The sequence below is a fragment of the Oreochromis niloticus genome, linkage group LG17 (genome assembly GCF_001858045.2).
Source record: "Oreochromis niloticus isolate F11D_XX linkage group LG17, O_niloticus_UMD_NMBU, whole genome shotgun sequence".
In the NCBI taxonomy this organism is placed as follows: domain Eukaryota; kingdom Metazoa; phylum Chordata; class Actinopteri; order Cichliformes; family Cichlidae; genus Oreochromis; species Oreochromis niloticus.
This window is the reverse complement of record NC_031981.2, coordinates 6,794,585-6,814,594: the sequence shown is the minus strand read 5'-3', so window position 1 is coordinate 6,814,594 and position 20,010 is coordinate 6,794,585. Positions and strand designations below refer to the sequence as shown.

Sequence of the window (20,010 nt, the reverse complement as noted above, 5' to 3'; positions counted from 1 at the left end):
TTTGATGACGATCATAAGTTCACTTGCCACTGATTTTGAGACCAGTTCTCATGTAACTTGAAGTACCTCTGTGTCATAACTTGACATAACTTCCTTCCACTGGGAGCATTTCTGATATTAGTGATCAGTAGATGGATTAATTGAAAGGCCATCTTTCAGATCCTGCGTCAGGTCTTTGCTTGGATTGTTTCCTGTTTCTTAAGGGCACGACTTACTCTTTAAAATTGGTTCTTTGCTAAGCTGTCTGTTTTTCCATTTAGTTCAGTGCCTTTTTTTTAACTTAAATGATTCATAGGTCAGCGTTAGGTAGCTTAACAAACAAAAAATAAATTTCTCTGGTACAAGGGGTGGTCTTTTAAAAAAATTTAAAAGACCCTTAGGAAACTTGAAGAACTACTGCTCAAAACCAACAATATTTCACCAAAGTCTTGCTCCTTGGAATCAAAATATAAAGACAAGAGTGGTGACTCAAGACTTTTCCACAGTACCATATGGAAAATTAGCAAAACTATTTTGACTCCTTGTTTTGAAGTCGAAACAAGTCCCATAAACAACAAATTTAAACACCTCACTGCTTGGTTTAACACAGACCTGTGTGGGTATATGGACTTTGAGTCGGGCCACTGATGTACTCGTTTTTGTGTCTTTCGATAGGTATGGGACACTAATGTCTTGAAGGAGCCACTAAAGCTGGGGACCACGACAATCCAAGACTCTTCTTTGACTTTTCCTTAAGAACCAAATACAACACCCCCAGGAGGGACCCCCAAGAGCACGCAGGGACAGGACAGACACTGTCTGAGCACTGTACCGAAACAGCATCAGCATATTGTTATAGGCTTACCACGTATAGTGCCTTTGCACAATAATTTCTGCTTTCTAAAAAAAAAAAGTATGATAACAACAAAATGCTGTGAAATTTGGACATTTTAAATTACTACTTTATAAAATCCTGCCAGGAAAACAAAAAAACTAATAGAATTAAGATTTATGTCTCGTACTCCGTGCTGAGTGGATGAGTTTAAAAGTTTCCACATTCCAAAGAGATGGGTGATATCACTTCTCTCCCTCAGAATATTTTCCATCTCTCTCTTTTTTTATTTATATTTAAAGCAAAAGCTTCACACAATGCTATATTATTCAACGTTCACCTGTTCAGGATAGAAATATAAGCACTTCTAGAGTTTAGCTGATTTCACTTTTATTGTCTTACCAATAGTGCAGCAATGGTCTGAGTAATATATGCTAGCACATGTGATGTTTTGACTATGACCTATCATACAGTATCATATATAACATCTGTATACTCATAACAAAAGGTATTTTTTGCTTTTTTTTTATTCATTCACCAACAGGCAGTTAATTTTGAAGGTGATGGGAGTGTTGGATATTCAGAAGGCCATTTTGACATTTATTATCCTTTCATGTCATTTCTTTTTTAATTTATGTTTTAATGTTTTTTTTTTAGTTCTTTCTAGCTTTCGAACACTTTAAAACATCTTCAGACATTCCCCTTAAAGCAGTTGCACGTGGTGCCTTTGCTGCCTTAAAGTTTTATAATGTAGGACATGTTTTTTTTTAATCTGCCTTTAACTTCTTTTTTGCCTCTATGCACACTCTTATGCTCAGCAATACTTTACATATTGAGGGCATACAAAGTAAAATCAGGGTGCCTAAACATATAGCAAGGTCATAGTAACAAGCATATTTACCACTATGTAAAACTTCTGGCCTTATGATTGCAATGACAGCATTTAGGACAGCCGAGGTACAGTACTTTAAAGCCTCCTAGCAGCTCAGCATGATTTTGAGACTTGTGATTTTTCACGTTTTCGCGCAGCACAAGCTTATAAGAATATGAACTGTTTGTCAGGGCATTAAATTGATCGATGTTACTGCTCAACAATCTGACAATCACATTCCATGGCTTCTGAAAAGAGCAGGGGAGCTGGACCAAAATATTTTTAAGCATGATAAAATGTGACGTTTTTGTATTTTTTTTTAATGTAATGGTTTCATAATGTTGTGTTTTGTTTTGTTTTCTACAGCCTTGTGTCCATTTTTAAAATTTCCATGTTTAACCAGACACTTGTTTCTTGTGTGGCGCTAAGCCTATGCAGAATACACGATCTGTAGTCTCTCTCCAAATGTCATACAAGCAGGCATTTTCCAAGCGGAGGAATGTGTTGAACATTGTAACCTTGACTCAACAACAGCAATAAATACATTGAGGTATTCCACATTGTTGAGTTTCCTTTCACAACTTCACTGAATACAATCACCAGATGCTTCTCTATAGTAGTACCAGGCTGGACTGCAGTTTCCCTTCACAACTGCCTTCGTTTCTTGTATTCTGAATCTCTCATTCCACCACATCCTGATGGTGCTCCAAAGATCTGAAGAGAGTGGAGGCCATTTGAGTACAGTGAACTCATTGTTATGTTCAAGAAACCAGTTTGAGATGATGTGAGCTTTGTGACAAGGTGCAATGTCCTGCTGGAAGCAGCCATCACAGGCTTGGTAGTAAATTGGTCATAAAGGCACAGACATGGTCAGCAACAATATCTGGTGTTATAACCATATATAATATAATTTCTTCCGCCCCACTCTTGCCAAGTACTTGCTCACAGGAGGTAATCTGATTGTTGGGGGTTTTAGCTCTATTATTTTAGGGTCTTTACAATATAAACAGCCTCAACTGTTGTGATTTGGCACTACATAAATAAAATGTAATTGAATTTAATTGGTACGAAACAGCCCAAGAAAATACCCTCACACCATGACACCACCACCACTGGATGGATCCATGCTTTGCTAGTACTTACAAAAGGATTGATCTAGTACAGGGTGGGCAACTCCAGGCCTCGAGGGCCGGTGTCCTGCAGGTTTTAGATATCACCCTGGGTCAATACACCTGAATCAAATGATTAGTTCATTACCAGGCCTCTGGAGAATTACAAGACATGTTGAGGAGGTCATTTAGCCATTTGAATCAGCTGTGTTAAATCAAGGACACATCTAAAACCTGCAGGACAGCGGCTCTCGAGACCTGGAGTTGTCCACCCCTGATCTAGTAACTTGCTAGTACTAGGTTAGACCCTGTTTTGCTTTCAGAATGAAAGGGTATTAATAAAAGGTCCATGGTTTCATGTTATTTATGCCAAATTCCCATCAGCTGGGGGAAGTCTGGTCATTCTCCTCTCATCTCCTGTATCTGCTCAAGGCATTTTCTACAGCACAACTGCTGCTCACTGGATAAGGCCTCCACCAAAGTGGAAACACACCTCCACCTGGCTATGCCTAGAAATTCTGTCCTAAAATTAATATATAATAGGCAATCTTGGAAAAAGTTGAATATAATGAGTTTGACGGTGGTCAAAATCGCAAAAACATGTTTCCAACGTGCTGCTTCGTAGTTCTTCTGCATTGTAAAACTACAAGTTGAATATTGGAAGATATTAGTTCAGGTGTCCAAAATAAAAGGTCATTTCAGTCATTTTCTTCAGAAATATTGAATAATAGTGAATTATCTTGCTCTTAAATGAATGATGTGTATGAAATTATTTGGCTGAGATGTAACTGGAGGTACAAGTTTGAAGGCAATTGTACTTCCACTCCAGCAGAGCACAGCTTTGTGGTGTCATTTCTCTGAAGGAACAAAAACCATGACGTTCTGACAGCCCTCTTTAAAATGACTCTAAAGTGAAAAGTATTTCCAATTTCTCCCTTCATGTGTAGCGGATTACGGTGAGCACTCAAAGGCAGCATGTCTGTCCAGGTATAACTCATCTGTCTGCCTCCAACAATAGAACTGACCATCCTGACCAGTCATAGAAAAGATATGTGGTCACATGACAAACAGGGCTGTATTAAGTGTGCACTGTGGGTTGGGAGGCGGATGATTGAACTTGTCTTTGTCTGGCAGCTGAAGAATAAGACCAGTACTTGTGGCTAATCCCATTTTTTCTTCAAGGAATATATAGGAGGTAAGAGTTGAGCATGGCCACCATCTCAGGGTGCATGACGGCAAAAAGGCCAATAATTGCAATTAAAGCGCTCCTGAGTTAGATACGTAAAACCCATCAGCATGATCAAACGATTACCTGTTACTCACATGTAGTGATATGTAATGGATCAAACTGGCCTGGGCATTTTTATGATGACTTCTTCTTTTTTTTCTGTATTCTGATCCAAACTGTGCATGTGGCGCTATGGAAGGTGCTAAGCTTGCCCCTGAGACTGTGGAGTTGGTTGCATGCTTTGGGCTTTGACTTAATGCTGCCTAATGCTGAAACCAGCACCCGCAACATTCTTGCCGCTGTCAGACTCTCTGTTGTTCCACAGTTTCAGCCAGACGGGGACTGACCGCATTCATTAAAGCAAATACACATTTAATACCCGGCCATGACAGCTCTCATACATTGTGAATTCTTTCTGGGTTTCCAGTTAGTGTTATTCTTCAGCCAGATGGCCTTCTTTCATTTCAGCTTTCTCTACCTTTCTTGGTCTCGCTCACTTTTTCTTCCTTTACATTGGCCCTTTGACGTCAGCTGCCGAGTTTAGTGCCACAAGTAACCACACTGGGGCCTCCACAGGCGCCGCGATGTGTGAATTTGAGCACATATGTAGCAGAATTTAAACAGAAGCATGCATTTGGGGCAGTAACCATATACAGAAGGTGTAAATATGGCGTGCAGAGATTGAATGTGCAGCTGGTCAGGACGGCAGCCAGGCAGTGGGAGCGAGGGTGGAACTGGGGATGTGGAGCTAATTTTATTTCATCATCCATTCAACGTGTGCATGAGAACAAATATCTGTTACCAAATATGACTTTAAAAAGCAAGAGAGTCTCCCCAGAGGTATTGTGAAAATGTTTCCCCAAACAATCAGCTGACCAAACTGCAATGGCAAAAATAGCCCGAGTCACAGCTCATTGATTTACTGTGAGTATGCGCGAGGTGAGCCAAGCCCATTGTCTGGAGGAGCTGTTCAACACCTGTTCAAAAGCTTGCTCTGTTATTCTTATAAATAGACCCTCGGTCCTTCTATTCTGACCCACTGACATTGGCGTTTACGGTTCGGTGATTTATAAGCATGTGGAAAAAAACACGGCCCCAGGAGGTGCTCTGCGCAACCATATTTCCGACATGTAACTGTTACATATAAAGAACCTCATTGAATCCCTTCCTCTGAGCAGCATGACCTTGACTCCAGACATTTTGATTGTGTTGTTACAGAAGCTGGATCGACCGTGTTCCTCTGGATGTCAATATTACTCTATGTATGATTTCATTTTCTTAATGTTAGGTACCTTTTTCTGATTTCAAAGGGATACACCAATGATTACTTTCATGAAGGACCTCCATGAGAAACAGATAAAGACATCAGAAATACTTTTGTTTGAGCTCTTTATCAAAATAAAGGTTGTGTTTTTACAGAGGGAGGTATTTACAAAACCATATCCTATTCCTGTGAAAGAAACGATGAAAAATTAAAAGAGAGGGGCTTGAGATGTCTTGACCTATGATCTGATTATATATAAAGTTGTGAAACAGAAAGTTTTCAGGTGCTGGATACAGTTCTGTGAAAAATTATGTTCATCCTTACTGCTTCCATAGGAATTAAGAGGGTAAGAAGCAGCTATGTGCGTCTAACTTGATTAATTGGTCATCAGTCACTCTAAAGGCCTCCGTTAGCATGTTAAATATTAAAGTTCATGGCAGTACAATTAGACAGTACAATCTTCTCTCTAAAGGAAAGAACAAAGGTGCACCTGAACAAACCACAAGACGTCTGGACCAATATCCTTTGGACATATGAGATCGAAGCGAAGATGGTTGGTCATAATGCACAGCACCACGTTTGGTGAAAACCAAACACAGCATATTAGCAAAGGCATTTTATGCCAAGTGTCAAGCACGGTGGTTGAGGGGTGATGATTTGGGCCAGTTTTGTACCCACAAGACGTGGGCTCTTTGCGGTCACTGAGTTAACAATGAACTCCTCTGTATACCAAAATATTCTAGAGTCAAATCTGAGGTCATCTGACCAACAGCTGAAGCTTGGCCAAAATTATTCCAGGACAATTATTCCAAGCACAGCAGCAAATCTACAACAGAATGGGTGAAAAAGAAAAGATTCAAGGTGCTGCAATTGCCCAGTCTAGACTTCAACCCAGCTGACATCCTGTGCCAGGGCTTTAACAGAGCTGTGCACAAACAAATGCCTGCAAATCTCAATTAACTGAAGTAATATTGGAAAGGAGTTTGTAAATAAATCCTCAATGACTGATAAAGTCATACAGAAAATTATTACTTCAAGTTAATGCTGCTAAAGGTGTATTAATTTTCACAGAACTGCAATGATCTTTATTACATCACTCTACACTGCATCATAGATTACCCACAATGCAACGGGATGGAATTTAGATTTTAAACCATATATAGTTTCCAGGTAGAAAATGTGAAAACAATGCAGAAGTGCCTTAGACTTGCATTTATTCTAATGGCCATTGAGGGGGAACTTCTGTGGTTCCAAAGAGAAGTCAGATTGTAAAGAAGCTCATGAGAAATTAGCCCACTTTTCATTTGATTTATGACCTCAGTAACCGTTTTCTTAGTGAATTTATGGGCTTCATCACTAGAATCAGATCCACCCCTCTACCTTACCCGGCTTTTGGTTGTTTGGTTGAACACTGGCTTTGGTTTCTATTGTGAATACATTTTGTTTTAATATTACAGTGAATGACAGATGTGCCAAGATGGCTACATCTGAAATCTCAAGCGTAAGCCTTCAAAACAGTAGTCCACTCATGCATTGGGTAAACACACACTTCTTTTAAACCCCACGCTACAATTTTATAACACAATCTTTTTGTTACAAGTCTAGCTTAACCCTCATGACATCCTCATGGCTGTATCAAGGTTACCCTCTTAGACTTTAGAAATCGAAATTCGGAACCGCAGCCACTCAGCCTGATAGTACGGATCATGACAAGAAAATTGATTTCAAAGTAAACAAAAAGAGGGTAATGGCCCCTTAATAAACCGAGCTTGTACTGAAATCAAATAGAACTGCTTTTAAAAGAAATATATTAAGTTAAGCATTGCCATCACGCTAAATAACACCTGTTATGATGGACATTTCTTGCACTACTTCAAAGCCTTTTGAGTACCTGGGAAACTGTTTACGAGTGTACGTATCAAAGCCAATGCAATATGTGTGGCTGCAGATACATCAGTGCATCCCCGAAGAACTCATGCAAGCCTGATATTTTCAGTGCTGTTCAGACTCTAGTCGGCTGACTGCAGCCTTGATCAGCGCCAAAAGGAAATGGCTGAGGATTAGGCCTGGAGCTGTTTAAAGCCCTGGGCCTCTGCCTGCAGTGCCCATGGTGGAATCATTTCGGATTCTACAACTGCTCCAATCTCGCAGCATGTAGCCAAGTTTTTTTATTTATATATCTTTTTGTAGATTTTTGGTTTAGTTGTTTGCACAAATGATAAAAGTACCGAAAGGAGAAGAAAAGAAGAAAGATGCAAACCATCTGTTCGAGGGGGGAAAAAAATCTCAAGGGCTTGTGAAAACATTACAGGCAATGAGATAAAGAGCGGGAATGTCAAGAAAACAAACAATCATAGCAATCACAGCACGAAAATTTGTGAAATGTATGAATAAATGTGAAAGCCCTAATGACCCGGATGGATACGTGTGGGTATGATTTTGTGTTGTTTCAACAGCTGCTTCTTTTCTTATGTAAAAATGTATCAAATTAAATTTGTGTGGCGACTCAGATTCGCGCTTTTTGATGCTTTGCTCTCCAATGCAGGTAACTGTGATCCAAGATGTGTGATCAAGAGCTAGAAGTAGAAGTTATCGAGGAGATTCTGTGAGTACCTTCACTACACCCTCGAAATACAGCTATAAATACACAAAATCAGCTGATTTTAAAGTTTACGTCTTTGCTTCCTGTATTTTCAGGGAGGAAGGTAAGTAAAGGTTTTGTGAGAATTTGCTCTTTATATACCAAAATGTCATTCCTTCCTTCCATACGCTGACCTGATTATGTCTACTCAGAGGCAGAGACACAGCAAGAGGAAGGTAAAGGCTTCTTGCGTGGCTTCGCGTGTGCTTCATCTTGTTTCCGGTGTGTCTGTTGCCATTACAGTGTCTGCTGTCAGGGATAAAAAGCCATAGCAAGCTGGCTGTGTGTGTTTTCTTTTTGAATGTAAACAACCTCTCTGTCAACACTGATGTGTCAGCTCATGTTTAGCCGTCAGTTTATATTGGAAATGTCTCCGTGACATTTTCAGGACTGTACAGTTCATGTCAGTGTGTATACAGTGTACTGTGGGTTTTAGTCTTCTGACAGGTTTACTAACCAGGCTGCCGATTTGATTCTTTCTAATCAGTTTGACTTTTAGAGAAAAAGTTTACTTAAATATGCTACTTTCACTCCACCGTGCCTGTAGCTACGTGGGCCTTTGTTAAAATACACCAGGCTTACTCTTTTTATATGTCGTGCAATAGCTTCACATTTGATTATATTAATTTCTCAGTGGCAACAGCAGCATTTTTAAATCACCTATCCCCAAAACAGCTATTTTCCAGATGAGATGCATTCCCATATATTTATTGTATTTGTACAGTAATTTTACCCCTACCTCCATGCTTAAACGTCTCTTGTCACGTGACTTATTTCCAGGCAATAATGTTAATGTGAGTGAAGGTTTTCTTCCAGTAAGCCTCTCTAAATCATGGTTATGTTATTGAAAGGGTGTGTTTTATGCCAAACCACAGTCTGTTTCTAAACATAACCAAGTACTTTGTCTCCTAAACTCAGCTCAGCTGTGAAAGAAAATTAAAAAGAAGAAAAAAGGCAAACTTCTCTCTACCTTTGATATGCTCTTCTTCAGACCCCTTTACACTTAGTTATGAGTTGCATAACATCTGTTTTTTTGGAATGCATTCATTTTAAGAACTGCACTCACCAGTCACTTAAACAGGCACACCTACTCATCTGCTCATTATTGTAAATATCTAATCAGCCAGTCATGTGCCAGCAACTTATTGCAGCATGCAGACATGGTCAAAATGACCTGTTTGACGCAGTTCAAACTGAGAATCTTTAAACTTTGCATGGTTGTTGATTCTGAGTATCTCAGAAACTCCTGATCTGCTGGAAGTTTCTCACAAAGCTATCTCCATGGCCCCAAAAATCCCTTTCTGATGTCAGAGGAGAATGGCCAGATCACAGTAACTCAAATAATCATTGTTACAACCAAGGTATGCAGAAAAGCATCTCTAAATTGCAAAGCAGCAGGCTATAACTCATAAGGGCTTACAAAACTGGACAACAGAAGATTGTAAAAACTTAGTCTGATGAGTCTCTGTGTCTGCTGTGATACTGAGTAGGGTTGGAATTTGGCAATAATAACATGACGATCCACCCTTCCTCTGAGGAAAGTCCCCATCACCTTGCTGAATCTATGCCACAAAGGCTTAAGACAGTTGGGAAAGCAAAAAGGGTCCAACTCAGTAGTAGTGGAACTAATAAAGTGTGGAGTGTAGTATAGTACAGTTTACAGCTGGTAAATTTGGTTGCATTGGCTAGCTTGATGAGTTTGGGAGCATCTGCTAGCTCAGGTTAGCACAAATATGCACATGTCAGACAGGCTAGCCAAACCACAATATTTTCTCAAACTTAACCAAGTAAACTTGGTTTCTTTACCCTAACAAAACCTCTCCCATTAACCACAATTACAGGAAACAGAAAAGCTAGCCTGGCTCTATCAAAAGGTACCTGTGACAGTACATGACCAACAGAAATTCCTGCTACCCTACTTATCAAACTTTTCATTTTGGAGAACTTTTACACTGATGCATTCAGAGGCTACTTTTGTAAAGGAGAGGAGTGTTCCTTCCAGCGCTGATAAGCGTGTGGTAATAGTCATATATAAAACATGTGCTCAGACTTGGCCTTGATATCTGGCCCGTTGCAAACCGCTCTCGGGTTCAGTTTTTAGCTTTGCTCAAAATGAATGTCAAACACCAGCACTGCTTCTCAGTGCATCCCCAAGAGACAACATCACAGTGCTCAGAGTGTGACCAAAACCCAGCCGCAAGCTGTCTGCAAGAGTCTCATTGATCCACTAATCCATATTTTGTTCACTCAGTCATGGAGATGCTGAAAGAAAAAGGTTTGTATGACTTTTTTTTTGTCTGTAAACAAAGCATGTTTCTTTACTTACACTCTTGTGGGATATTATTGTGGCTGTTTCTGTTGTATCATGCCCTTTTTTGTGTGTTGTTGTTGTATTCACCCAACAGCAACAGAAGTTTACTTCAATAAGTTTACTTCACTGTTCTTGCTTTGCAGAAGAAGCTGTTCCTGAAGTCGAAGGTAATTCTTCTTTGTAAATTTTTTTCTCCTCCATTGTGAAGGAATGTTTTTCCTCAATTGTAACAATATTTATGGAGAAATATGCACCACAGTAAACATCAGATGAGATCAGTGAAATCTAAAAAAATTATTTTTAACATCGTCTCTCCCGTTTCCACATCAAATTGAAACGATACTTCGTTCACTTCATCATTACCTCCTGAACTAAATCATTATTAACGTTCCCATGTTCAGTACTCGCTAATTATATGTTTGGCTCCCCAGGAGTCGCCTGCTGAGTTTGGCAGATTTATTTACCAGGATCTTTGAAAAAAGAAAAAAAATAGAGACACCTACTCAGACAAAAGCGACTGCGTGCAATGCAAGAAGAGCTCTGGGTGTTGAAATTCAATTTTCATTTCAGATCACACATGTTTGATATTCATTTAGTCGTGTTTATCCCACGGCAAACATGTCTTGATTGTTTTAAGAAGGAAAATGCATTGCATCGATTAAAGAGTGACAGCATCTAATCATATTTTCATTACTCTCGCCCCTCAGAACCCCCGGTTTCAACAGCTGAAGGTAATGACCTCTTTTTCCCTTTTAGCTTTATAGGAAATTACAGCCTACTTGCGAGGGTTTCATCACCAACTGTTCTTGTTATTTTCCTTAACTTTAGCGTTCTATTATTTAATAAACATAACAAATGTGTTCAGTGCCTTGTTCATCTACGAGCAGTCTTAATTGATAAGTTGTTTTCCATTTCCTGCAATCCTCATCTACTGTCTCCCCGCCTTGCCCTCGCCAAGAGCCTGCAGAAGATGGTAATGTATACAAGACTATATCAGTTGTTTTTGTGCACATCTTTGTCAGGTAATAAAATCCAATTGTTTTGATTTTCTCCCATACCGAGGCATTCATTTGCACCGTAAATATCTCACTATCGTTCAATTTTATTTTGGCCCTTATGGTTGATACACATTTATCAAAGAGATGCTTCCACTGTTTCAAGGTAAACTAAGGCTCATGGCTTGCAACCCCAAGAGTACTTAGACCAACTCTAGTTTGACACGTTATACAGAAACGATTTAGACTCCATTTCCACCCCTGACATGCAAGAAAGATTTTCATATCAATAGACACAGGGTAAATATCAGAGCTGAGTGAAATGGAGTTTGGAAATAATAAAAGGAAATCCATTTGCATTCCACCTGCTGATGCACTAACATTTTCCTTTGTCCTTTTGCAGCCGAGTCTCCAGCTGTGGATGAAGGTACTCTTACATGCTGATAAGGCCTTATGAAAATAGCTTGATCTCTAGTTTACCAAAAATGTCTGGTGTCTTCAACCCGCCTTTGATAACCAAACAAAAGGAAATAAAAAATCCGCAGATGCTCTCCATCACTGCTAAAATAATGGAAAAATCCAATAAAATAAAGCTTTTAGGACACTGGATACACACACATACGCCCATAATAAGTTATTATTTTCTCTGTTGCAGATACGACAGATGAATCCAAACCTAAACCAAAGTAGGGCTGGGTTTTGTTTTTTTGTTATTTGAATTTTAATGAGTTTATCCAACTTGCAATAAGGTTGTTCAAAGTTCTTCTCATTGTAACACAGAGATGTTATATTTCAGGCTGTTTGCACCACCGCTGACTGTGCCAAAGATACCTGAGGGAGAAAAAGTCGACTTTGATGTGAGTGACTGAAGCCAATTTAAAGAAACAGTGTGGCATTTTTCAACATGGCTTGCCTTGGAGTTAGATGGGGAGAGCAGCACTATTTCTAAACATGAAGTTAAAATAGATCTTTTTTTTTTGGCAACATAGAAAAAAACCCAAGTATTAATTTCTAATTAAAAAATGAGTAGGTGGATGCACACTTAAAAAGACATAATCAAAGGCTTATCTGACTTTTGCATGTATCTACAAGTGGGTGTCAAGCACAGCTCTTGATAAAGCTTTGGTTATAAGTACAGGTCCTCTTCAGTTAAAAAGATACACTCAGCAGCCACTTTTTTATTAGGTGGCCTTACTAGTACCATGTTGGACCCGCTTTTACCTTCAAAACTGCCTTTAATCTTGGTGGCATAGATTCAACAAGAATCCTTCCTCTGAGATTTTGGTCCATATCGACATGACAGCATCACACAGATGCTGCAGAGTTCTCGGCTACTCGCCAATCATATGAATTTCCTGTTCTGCCACATCCCAGAGGTGCTCTAATGGATTGAGATCTGGTGACTGTGAAGACTATTTGAGTACAGTGAACTCATTGTCATGTTCAAGAAACTAGTTTAGGATGACTAAACTAGCTAATGAGCTTTGTGACATAGTGCAGTTATCAGAAGATGGGTACACTGTGGTTATAGAGGGTTGGACACAGTCAGCAACAACACTCAGGTAGGCTGTGGTGTTTAAATGATGCTCAGTTGGTATTAGGATGGCTAAGGTGTGCCCCCACACTGTGGGAGCCTGAACCGCTGATACACAACAAGATGGATCCATATTGGCATGTTGCCTATGCAACAATTTCGGACTCGACCATTTGAGCATCACAGCAGAAATCAAGACTCATCAGACCAGGCGACTTTTTTCCAATCTTCTGTTCTTCAACTTTGGTGAGCTTCTGTGAATGACAGCCTGGTTCCTGTTCTTAACTGACACCAGGTGTGGTCTTCTGCTGCTGTATTTCTGTCATTTCCTTCTAGGTTAAATTTGTTGTGTGTTCAGAGATGCTTTTTGCATACCTTTATTGTAACAAGGGATTATTTGAGTTCCTGTCAGCTTGAAGGATCTGGTCCATTCTCCTCTGACCTCTGGCATTTTCACCCAAAGAACCGCTGCTCACTGGATGTTTTCTTATTTTTCCGAGCACTTTCTCCAAACCTTAGAGATGTTTGTGTGGGAATATCTCAGCAGATTTCCAAAATGCTATAACAACCATGCCACATTCAAAGTCACTTTAAAAACCTTACTTGACACTAACTTTGAACTTCTCGATCATGCCTACATGCCTAAAACCACTGAGTTGCTGCCATGTGCTAAGTTATTGGGTGATAAGAAATTTGTATTAACATGCAGTAATAAAGGGATCAGTTAGTGTATATAATCAAAGTTTCATGTGTGCTGCATGTTTGAGGACTGTACTAGTGGGTGTCTGCCTGTTTTTCTTGCCAAAATGTAGATCTTCGTGTGATGCCAGTACTGGAGATGATATGCATACGAGTCGTGTTCAGTAGAGAACTAAAAACATCTATACGTGACTGCAGGATATCCACAGGAAGCGTCAGGAGAAGGATCTGACTGAGCTGCAATCTCTGATCGAGGCCCACTTCATTCAGAGAAAGAAGGACGAGGAGGAGCTCATCTCTCTCGTTAACAGGATTGTAAGTATTCCAGGAAAGCGTGCCAGATCGCTACAGTGATGCACCACCCAGCAAACAATTACACTCTGTTTATGTGTGTGTGGTTGTGTTTGCGTGTGGGCATGGATGATTAGGAGAAGCGTCGTGCTGAGAGAGCTGAGCAACAGAGGATCAGAGCCGAGCATGAGAAGGAGAGGCAGAATCGTCTTGCTGTGAGTTTCTAGATGCAGTTGCCTCTGCCTTTTTTCAGAATGTGACAATGTTTGCAATAAATGAAGAGTGTCCTGGCCCCAGGAGCTGACATGCTGTGGTTTTACCCACGTTCCTGAACAGAATTAGAGTACAGTCTGCAAATGCCTAATTAATTTTTAAAAAGAACCATCGTGGATCTGTTTGTCCCCTGTTTTCATGTAATGTAACGCACTGGCTTTTTAATGGCTAGTGAAAATTTACATTTGAATCAGATTCGATAAACTGGGATAAACACAAAGTCTTTGCACTTGGATATTTGTTTTCCATTTTAAAATTTCATTTTTCTACTTTAAACCTTCCCTCAACATTTTTAATAATCACAATGGGTCAAATGATGACTTTTGATCCACTGATTCAGACTGTCAACTTTATAAAACCTCATTTTCAGGTACAGGAGAAAGGCATTGTTAGCAAGTGTAGAGCCAAATATTTCTCTTAAGAGGAGCCAGAATGTAAAGAATTATTAGACTAGTGTTAGACTTGCTATGGTCACAAACACATCTCCAAGTGAATGCTTGAAATGTAAGTAGGCAAATTAATTTAAAAAAGTAAAATCTTAAAACATGAGAATATGTCAGTGATGGATTCACAGCTTGTTTCTGCTGCCCCCAAGTGGCAGTAAAAATATTATTTATGTATTTTGCACATATAAGTTAATCTTATGTGCAAAATAACCTTGATTGCACAATACAATAGCCTTGCTTACATAAAAACAATATTCTGAACTTTTTGAGAATGAACGAGAGTGGAAGCTCCATTCTTTTTTATGACATCAGAGGATGTCAGGACGTTTGGAGGATGCTATATTCAGTCCTGTTTTAGTGGCTGGAAAGACAAGTGGACAGATGGTTTCATTTTCTCAGTGTTCTTTAATCCGTGTCACAGGAAGAAAAGGAGAGGAAGGAACAGGAAGAGGCCCGCAAGAAGCAGGACGAGGACGCCAAGAAGAAGAAGGCTCTCACAAACATGACTCAGCAGTACTCTGGCTTCCAGCAGAGGGTGAGTAATCACACGCGCGCACACATTTGCATTCAAAGCAATAGGAAATATGATCAGCTTCACAGTTTGCCTGTTTATTATGTAAATGCGGTCCCTTCCTTATTTTACACGTTCATTAAATCTCACATCCAGCAAGACGGAAAGCGGGGAGCGAAGAAGCAGACGGAGAGAGAGAAGAAACGAAAGATCCTGGCGGAGAGGAAGAAACCTCTCAACATCGAGCATCTCAACGAGGACAAACTGAAGTAAGGACACTACTGTTCACAGTTCTGCTCAAACACCTAAATCCACATTTCAAGTCTGCTGCAGGTGATTTGGTGGTGCATAAACTCCCATCTACCTCCCATGACACTTTGAGCCTTTTGGCCTTTAGGTTTTCACTTTTTGTACTCCTCCTGGTTTTGATTAAAAGGGAGAAGGCCAATGAGCTCTTTCAGTGGCTGTGGATGTTGGAGGCTGAGAAGTTTGACTTCACCAAGACACTGATGAGACAGAAATATGATGTAAGTATTTTGCCTCGGGATATTACGTGCTGTGCAATGACATAGCGAACACCGGTTTTTGATCTACAAGCTTTTATTTGCACCTGTTAAAATATCAGCTAAGTGTAATCAAACTTAATGCAAGGTCATTCTATTTAAATGATCAGCGTGCTCCAGATCTGCATCACTGAGCAGCAGAATTTGTGAGTAACTGTTAGAGACGAGTCTGAGCCTCCTGGTTTTTCGGTCTGTGTGTCAAAGGGTCACAAACTGAGTCTCAAAGGGCTGAACCAGAGCTGACTGACCGCTGACTGAGTAAGTTATAAACAGGAGGTGAAAACAGTGGTGTGTGCCGGTGAAGCTAGCGTGTGGCCGTTTAATCCAGGACCTTAGGAGACAGTACAGAGTTGAGACAGTACTTGAGGTCTGACTTACAAGAAGGCAGAGACATGAGACAAAGGAAACAGGGTTTTTTAAAATTATTTCCTTTGTTCCTAAGGTTTTGATTCTTTTAGCGGAACAACAATCTGATATAACAAGATTCACATTAACTCTTTAACCTAAAAAACAACATCTGATGACCTCTCCTGTACCCTTAATGGCAAGATTTGACAAATCAGACGTGCTTTGACAATCAGTAAAATAGGTTCCGGGTTTTTCCAATAATAGCCCTACTAAGCTATACAGGGAGAAAGTCATTTGGTTCCAGAAGGAGGCCTGAATTATGACAGAAACCACTCAGTTCAGAAAAGAGGAACAAGGGTTACCCCTAGTAGGCGTCCAAGGGGAAAAGAGTTCACGGGTCCCTGATATGGCAATTTCCGTGTTTTTATTTGTGGACTTTGTACTTTCACTTTATATGATTTACAATTCAAAATACATGATACCGGGTCTTTTTGCACACCCTAACATTTAACTCACTGTCAAATAAAAGCTGTTTTATGTTCTCTCTTTCTTTAAGGCCGCCTTCTGACTAATTTGCTGGTCATTTAAACAAAGTGGAAAAAATAGGCTAGTCAACTAGTCTAAAAGACAGAAAATCCAAAGAAAAATTTTTAAAGCGCACATATTAAATGTACAAAGATCAAATTTGGCCAAACAAATATTTTGTGTACATTTTAGGAGCTACATGAAACCATTAATTGCCTCCTTATTGATCTCATTCAGTTTAATTCTATTTAATTTATATTAATAACAGCAGTTGGTGCCTGAAGGTGCTTTGCATTGTAGGGTAAAACCTTACAATATCAGAAAGAAAACCCAAACAATCAGACGACCCCCCATGAGCAACCACTTGGTAACAGTGGGAAGGAAAAACTCAATTTAACAGGAAGAAAACCCCAGCACATAGTGTTTCAAATGTTGCTAAATTGTGTAGCACTTTGCACCATGTATGATGTTGGAAATACACACAGTGTCAGATTAGTTTGTACAGCTGAGCTAATGTTAGCAGTGCTAGCAGCAGTAGCCTTCGTTACTTTCATGCTAGTGTCCAGTGGGGTGGGGGTGGGGGGTGAAGCTATCTGTCAGGACTGCCAGTGGTGTCGTAACTACGGTGGCCCTGAGAGGCCAAACGAACTGCAACTTAAGAAAACACCAGCAATAAGAAAAACGCTGCAAAAGCACACAAAACACAACGGAAATAGGAAAAACGAAAACAGAAATAGGAAAAAACACAAGGGAAGTGTTTCTGGGGAGACAATAACCTGACGGACCAGCTGCAGGAACCCAAAGGGAGTTTTTCCTTCCCACTGTCGCCAAAGTGCTTGCTCATAGGGGGTCATATGATTGTTGGGTTTTTCTCTGTATGTATTATTGTGCGATCTACTGTACAATATAAAGCGCCTTGAGGCGACTTCTGTTGTGATTTGGCGCTATATAAATAAAATTGAATTGAATTGAATTGAATGTCCAACATTATATAAGTGACAGAAAATAACAAAAGTATAGTAGGTTCACTTTAAATTAGTAAGACAGAATGTGTTCATTCTCAGGTTTGTTTTAGCATTATGTTGGGACTTTTAAATAGCATTCATTAGCATATTTTATCAATGTTGTGTATTTAAAGCAGATGGCAACTGTGGTTTTTCCAAATCTTTTACTTGGAACTGTCAACTGAATATCTGCCATGGATGCTGCATTCGAGGTTTTATTACATAGGGGAGAGGCAAGTAGCTTCATATTCAGTGTGGCAATAAAGTCTTTCTAAAATCCTCGTTTACTTCCGTGTGTCTGGAAACACTATTTAATTTACACATTCACCAAGTTACACATGAGCAGTAATCCGAATATTAGCTTTCAATCTGTTTAAAATATGTCTTAAATATAGACTGTGTCACCAGAACAGGTTGCCATGCGGACATAAAATTATGTAGGAGAATATACTGTTAGCTAGTTACTAACAGAACCAGAAGATCCTCCTTTGTTGGCTCAGCTGGCGTCTGTTGTTTTTCCTAGACTCAGCATGTCCTCCATGTTTCTTCCTCTACAGATCACTCTGCTCCAGGTTCGTGTTCAGAACAACCAGAGGTAAGTAACATCTATGAACCACCCTTCAGGTGTGGCTCATACTTGCACTGAGGACATCATTAGAATTTCTTTAAAAATGTTGTTGTGTATTAAGTTGATTTTTTTTCTTTCAATTAAACACGCCTGGAGAAATCTAATCCAGGGGTGGGTAATTCATTTAATTCTCCCTTCTTCTTTTTTTTTATAAAGAAATTACATTAACACTGAGCACATCTGTGTTCAGTTTATTGGTGAAGCCAACAACACAACTGAGTTGCTCATTTGGCCCACTGGGAAAATTGGATATCTATTATTGAGAAAAAGATTTTGGTCGTTTATACATTTTTTCTCAGGCCTTGTGACTTATCTCTTACACTCAAAGCCTCCAAAATTTACATAATGCTGTATAATATCAATCGGGAACATGTGATGTCTTAGCTGAGCTACAAATTATCACAGGCACGTGAAAACGTAGCCAAACTTGTTTTTGTTTGAAACAGACATGAAAAAGATCACCTCATTAATAGCAATTCTTGTAGTTCTTGTGTATTGCAACCTTTTTTAGGTTTGTATGCAGTTTCTTTTATTTATTTTTATCATCTTGTTCTGGTTTCTATTCTCTTAAATGCTGTTACAACACTTTCCCAATTCATCCTTTACATTTTTCAGTTTTGATTTCTAGTATGTCAAAAATTTGGACAGACAGTGTGAGTTGTGTGTCGAAGCAGCCTGTATTTTTATGACTGTATCAGATCTTATGGGCTGCACATCAAAGGTGAGGACACAGTCGTCGTTTGCCAGCTGTGTTCAGCGTAAAATTGTGTCTTTTGTCCCTGTCTAATAGAATGATGCTTTGGCATTTGCCCTTTCCTTTCATCTATCACAGCTCTTTCTTGCTGTCCCTCTTATTTTCATATAGCACATGGGGCACCACTTAGTATAAACACTAAGGAAACGTAACCCAAACCCAATCTATATGCAGACAAGGAAATGTACTGTCATTCAAGTACCAGACACTGAGGTACCAACATGGCACGAGATATTTTAAATGTCATTTCCACTCTTTTTATTTGGTTAAAATGAAACCGCAGCTTGTTTTGACATGTATTTAATATTCAGTGGCGATGGCATCAATAGTTAAATAAAACAGTTTTATTTGTCTGTTTTTATTTTTGACTCACCAGTTTAATTATTAACCTTTCAACACCTCTTTTAGTCACCACTCATTTCGATACAGTATTTTTTCAGTTTATCCATATTCTGCATATAGGATAGAAGATTATATTGTAATTTATATGACATATATTTATTTTTACCTATTTATCCAAATTGTCAAAGTTATGGTCATACCTTAAGACAAATATTTTAACCCTACTTTAAATTTTCTGTACTTTAATGTTTATGCTTGTGTATGATCATGAAAAAAGCTTTTACAGTCCAGTGAAAAACTTTGCACATCCCATAATTCATTTGCTTGTAGAAACACTTTTAGTAGCATCAACTTGAAGTCCTTCTTTTTCTGTTTGGCTTTATCAGACTCTCACATCATTCTGGAGAAACTTTTGCCCACCCACAGTGTGCTTTAGTTCATTGAGGTTTGCAGGCATTCATTTATGCATAGCTCTCTCAAGGTCCTGCCACAGCATTTCACTCAGGTTGAGGTCTGGACTTGGCGTGGGCCATTGCGACATTATGATTCTTTTATTTTTCAGCCATTCTGTGGTAGATTTGCTGCTGTGTTTGGGATCACTGTCCTGTTCTGTTACTCAGTTTGGGCCAAACTTTAGCTTGCCTCACACGATGGCCTCACATCTGACAGCTGGTATGAGGCGTTTGTGCTAATTTGCTGTTTTTTCGTTTGTGCTGTGCGTTATGGCCAAAACTCTCCACTGTTTGTTCCAGAAGTTTTGTGGTTTGTTCAGATGCACCTTTGCAAATCTAAGCTGTGCTGTTATGTTCTTTTTAAAAGAGAAGCAGCTTTCTCCTGGAAATCTGTCTAAAGAAGTCATGCT

At 39.4% G+C, this 20,010-nt stretch overlaps 2 protein-coding genes across 10 annotated transcripts in view; both read left to right on the top strand.

Moving 5' to 3' along the window:
- cald1a (caldesmon 1a) overlaps window positions 1–2,240 on the top strand; it is a 65,447-nt gene extending 63,207 nt beyond the window's left edge. For all 6 annotated transcript variants that reach the window (XR_003214514.1, XM_019346976.1, XM_019346975.1 and 3 more), the window contains one exon: window positions 655–2,240. Coding sequence is in view for 5 of the 6 variants with exons in the window: in XM_019346976.1 (XP_019202521.1) it covers window positions 655–668 (14 nt within the window). In the remaining variant the exon portion in view is untranslated. The remainder of the gene's footprint in view (window positions 1–654) is intronic.
- A 1,632-nt stretch (window positions 2,241–3,872) lies between these two features.
- tnnt2e (troponin T2e, cardiac) overlaps window positions 3,873–20,010 on the top strand; it is an 18,204-nt gene continuing 2,066 nt past the window's right edge. The window contains exons 1-16 of one of the 4 annotated variants that reach the window (XM_003450701.5): window positions 3,873–3,986; window positions 7,829–7,888; window positions 7,981–7,988; window positions 8,077–8,100; window positions 10,379–10,402; window positions 10,943–10,966; window positions 11,194–11,208; window positions 11,634–11,657; window positions 11,886–11,916; window positions 12,027–12,087; window positions 13,662–13,778; window positions 13,892–13,969; window positions 14,895–15,008; window positions 15,141–15,253; window positions 15,421–15,511; window positions 17,982–18,019. In XM_003450701.5, the coding sequence (XP_003450749.1) occupies window positions 7,845–7,888; window positions 7,981–7,988; window positions 8,077–8,100; window positions 10,379–10,402; window positions 10,943–10,966; window positions 11,194–11,208; window positions 11,634–11,657; window positions 11,886–11,916; window positions 12,027–12,087; window positions 13,662–13,778; window positions 13,892–13,969; window positions 14,895–15,008; window positions 15,141–15,253; window positions 15,421–15,511; window positions 17,982–18,019 (806 nt within the window). In that variant the 5' untranslated portion in view covers window positions 3,873–3,986; window positions 7,829–7,844. Of the gene's footprint in view, window positions 3,987–7,523; window positions 7,715–7,823; window positions 7,889–7,980; window positions 7,989–8,076; window positions 8,101–10,378; window positions 10,403–10,942; window positions 10,967–11,193; window positions 11,209–11,633; window positions 11,658–11,885; window positions 11,917–12,026; window positions 12,088–13,661; window positions 13,779–13,891; window positions 13,970–14,894; window positions 15,009–15,140; window positions 15,254–15,420; window positions 15,512–17,981; window positions 18,020–20,010 lie in introns of those variants that run through there. The other 3 variants (XM_019346660.2, XM_025899648.1, XM_025899649.1) reach the window with 3 other exon arrangements.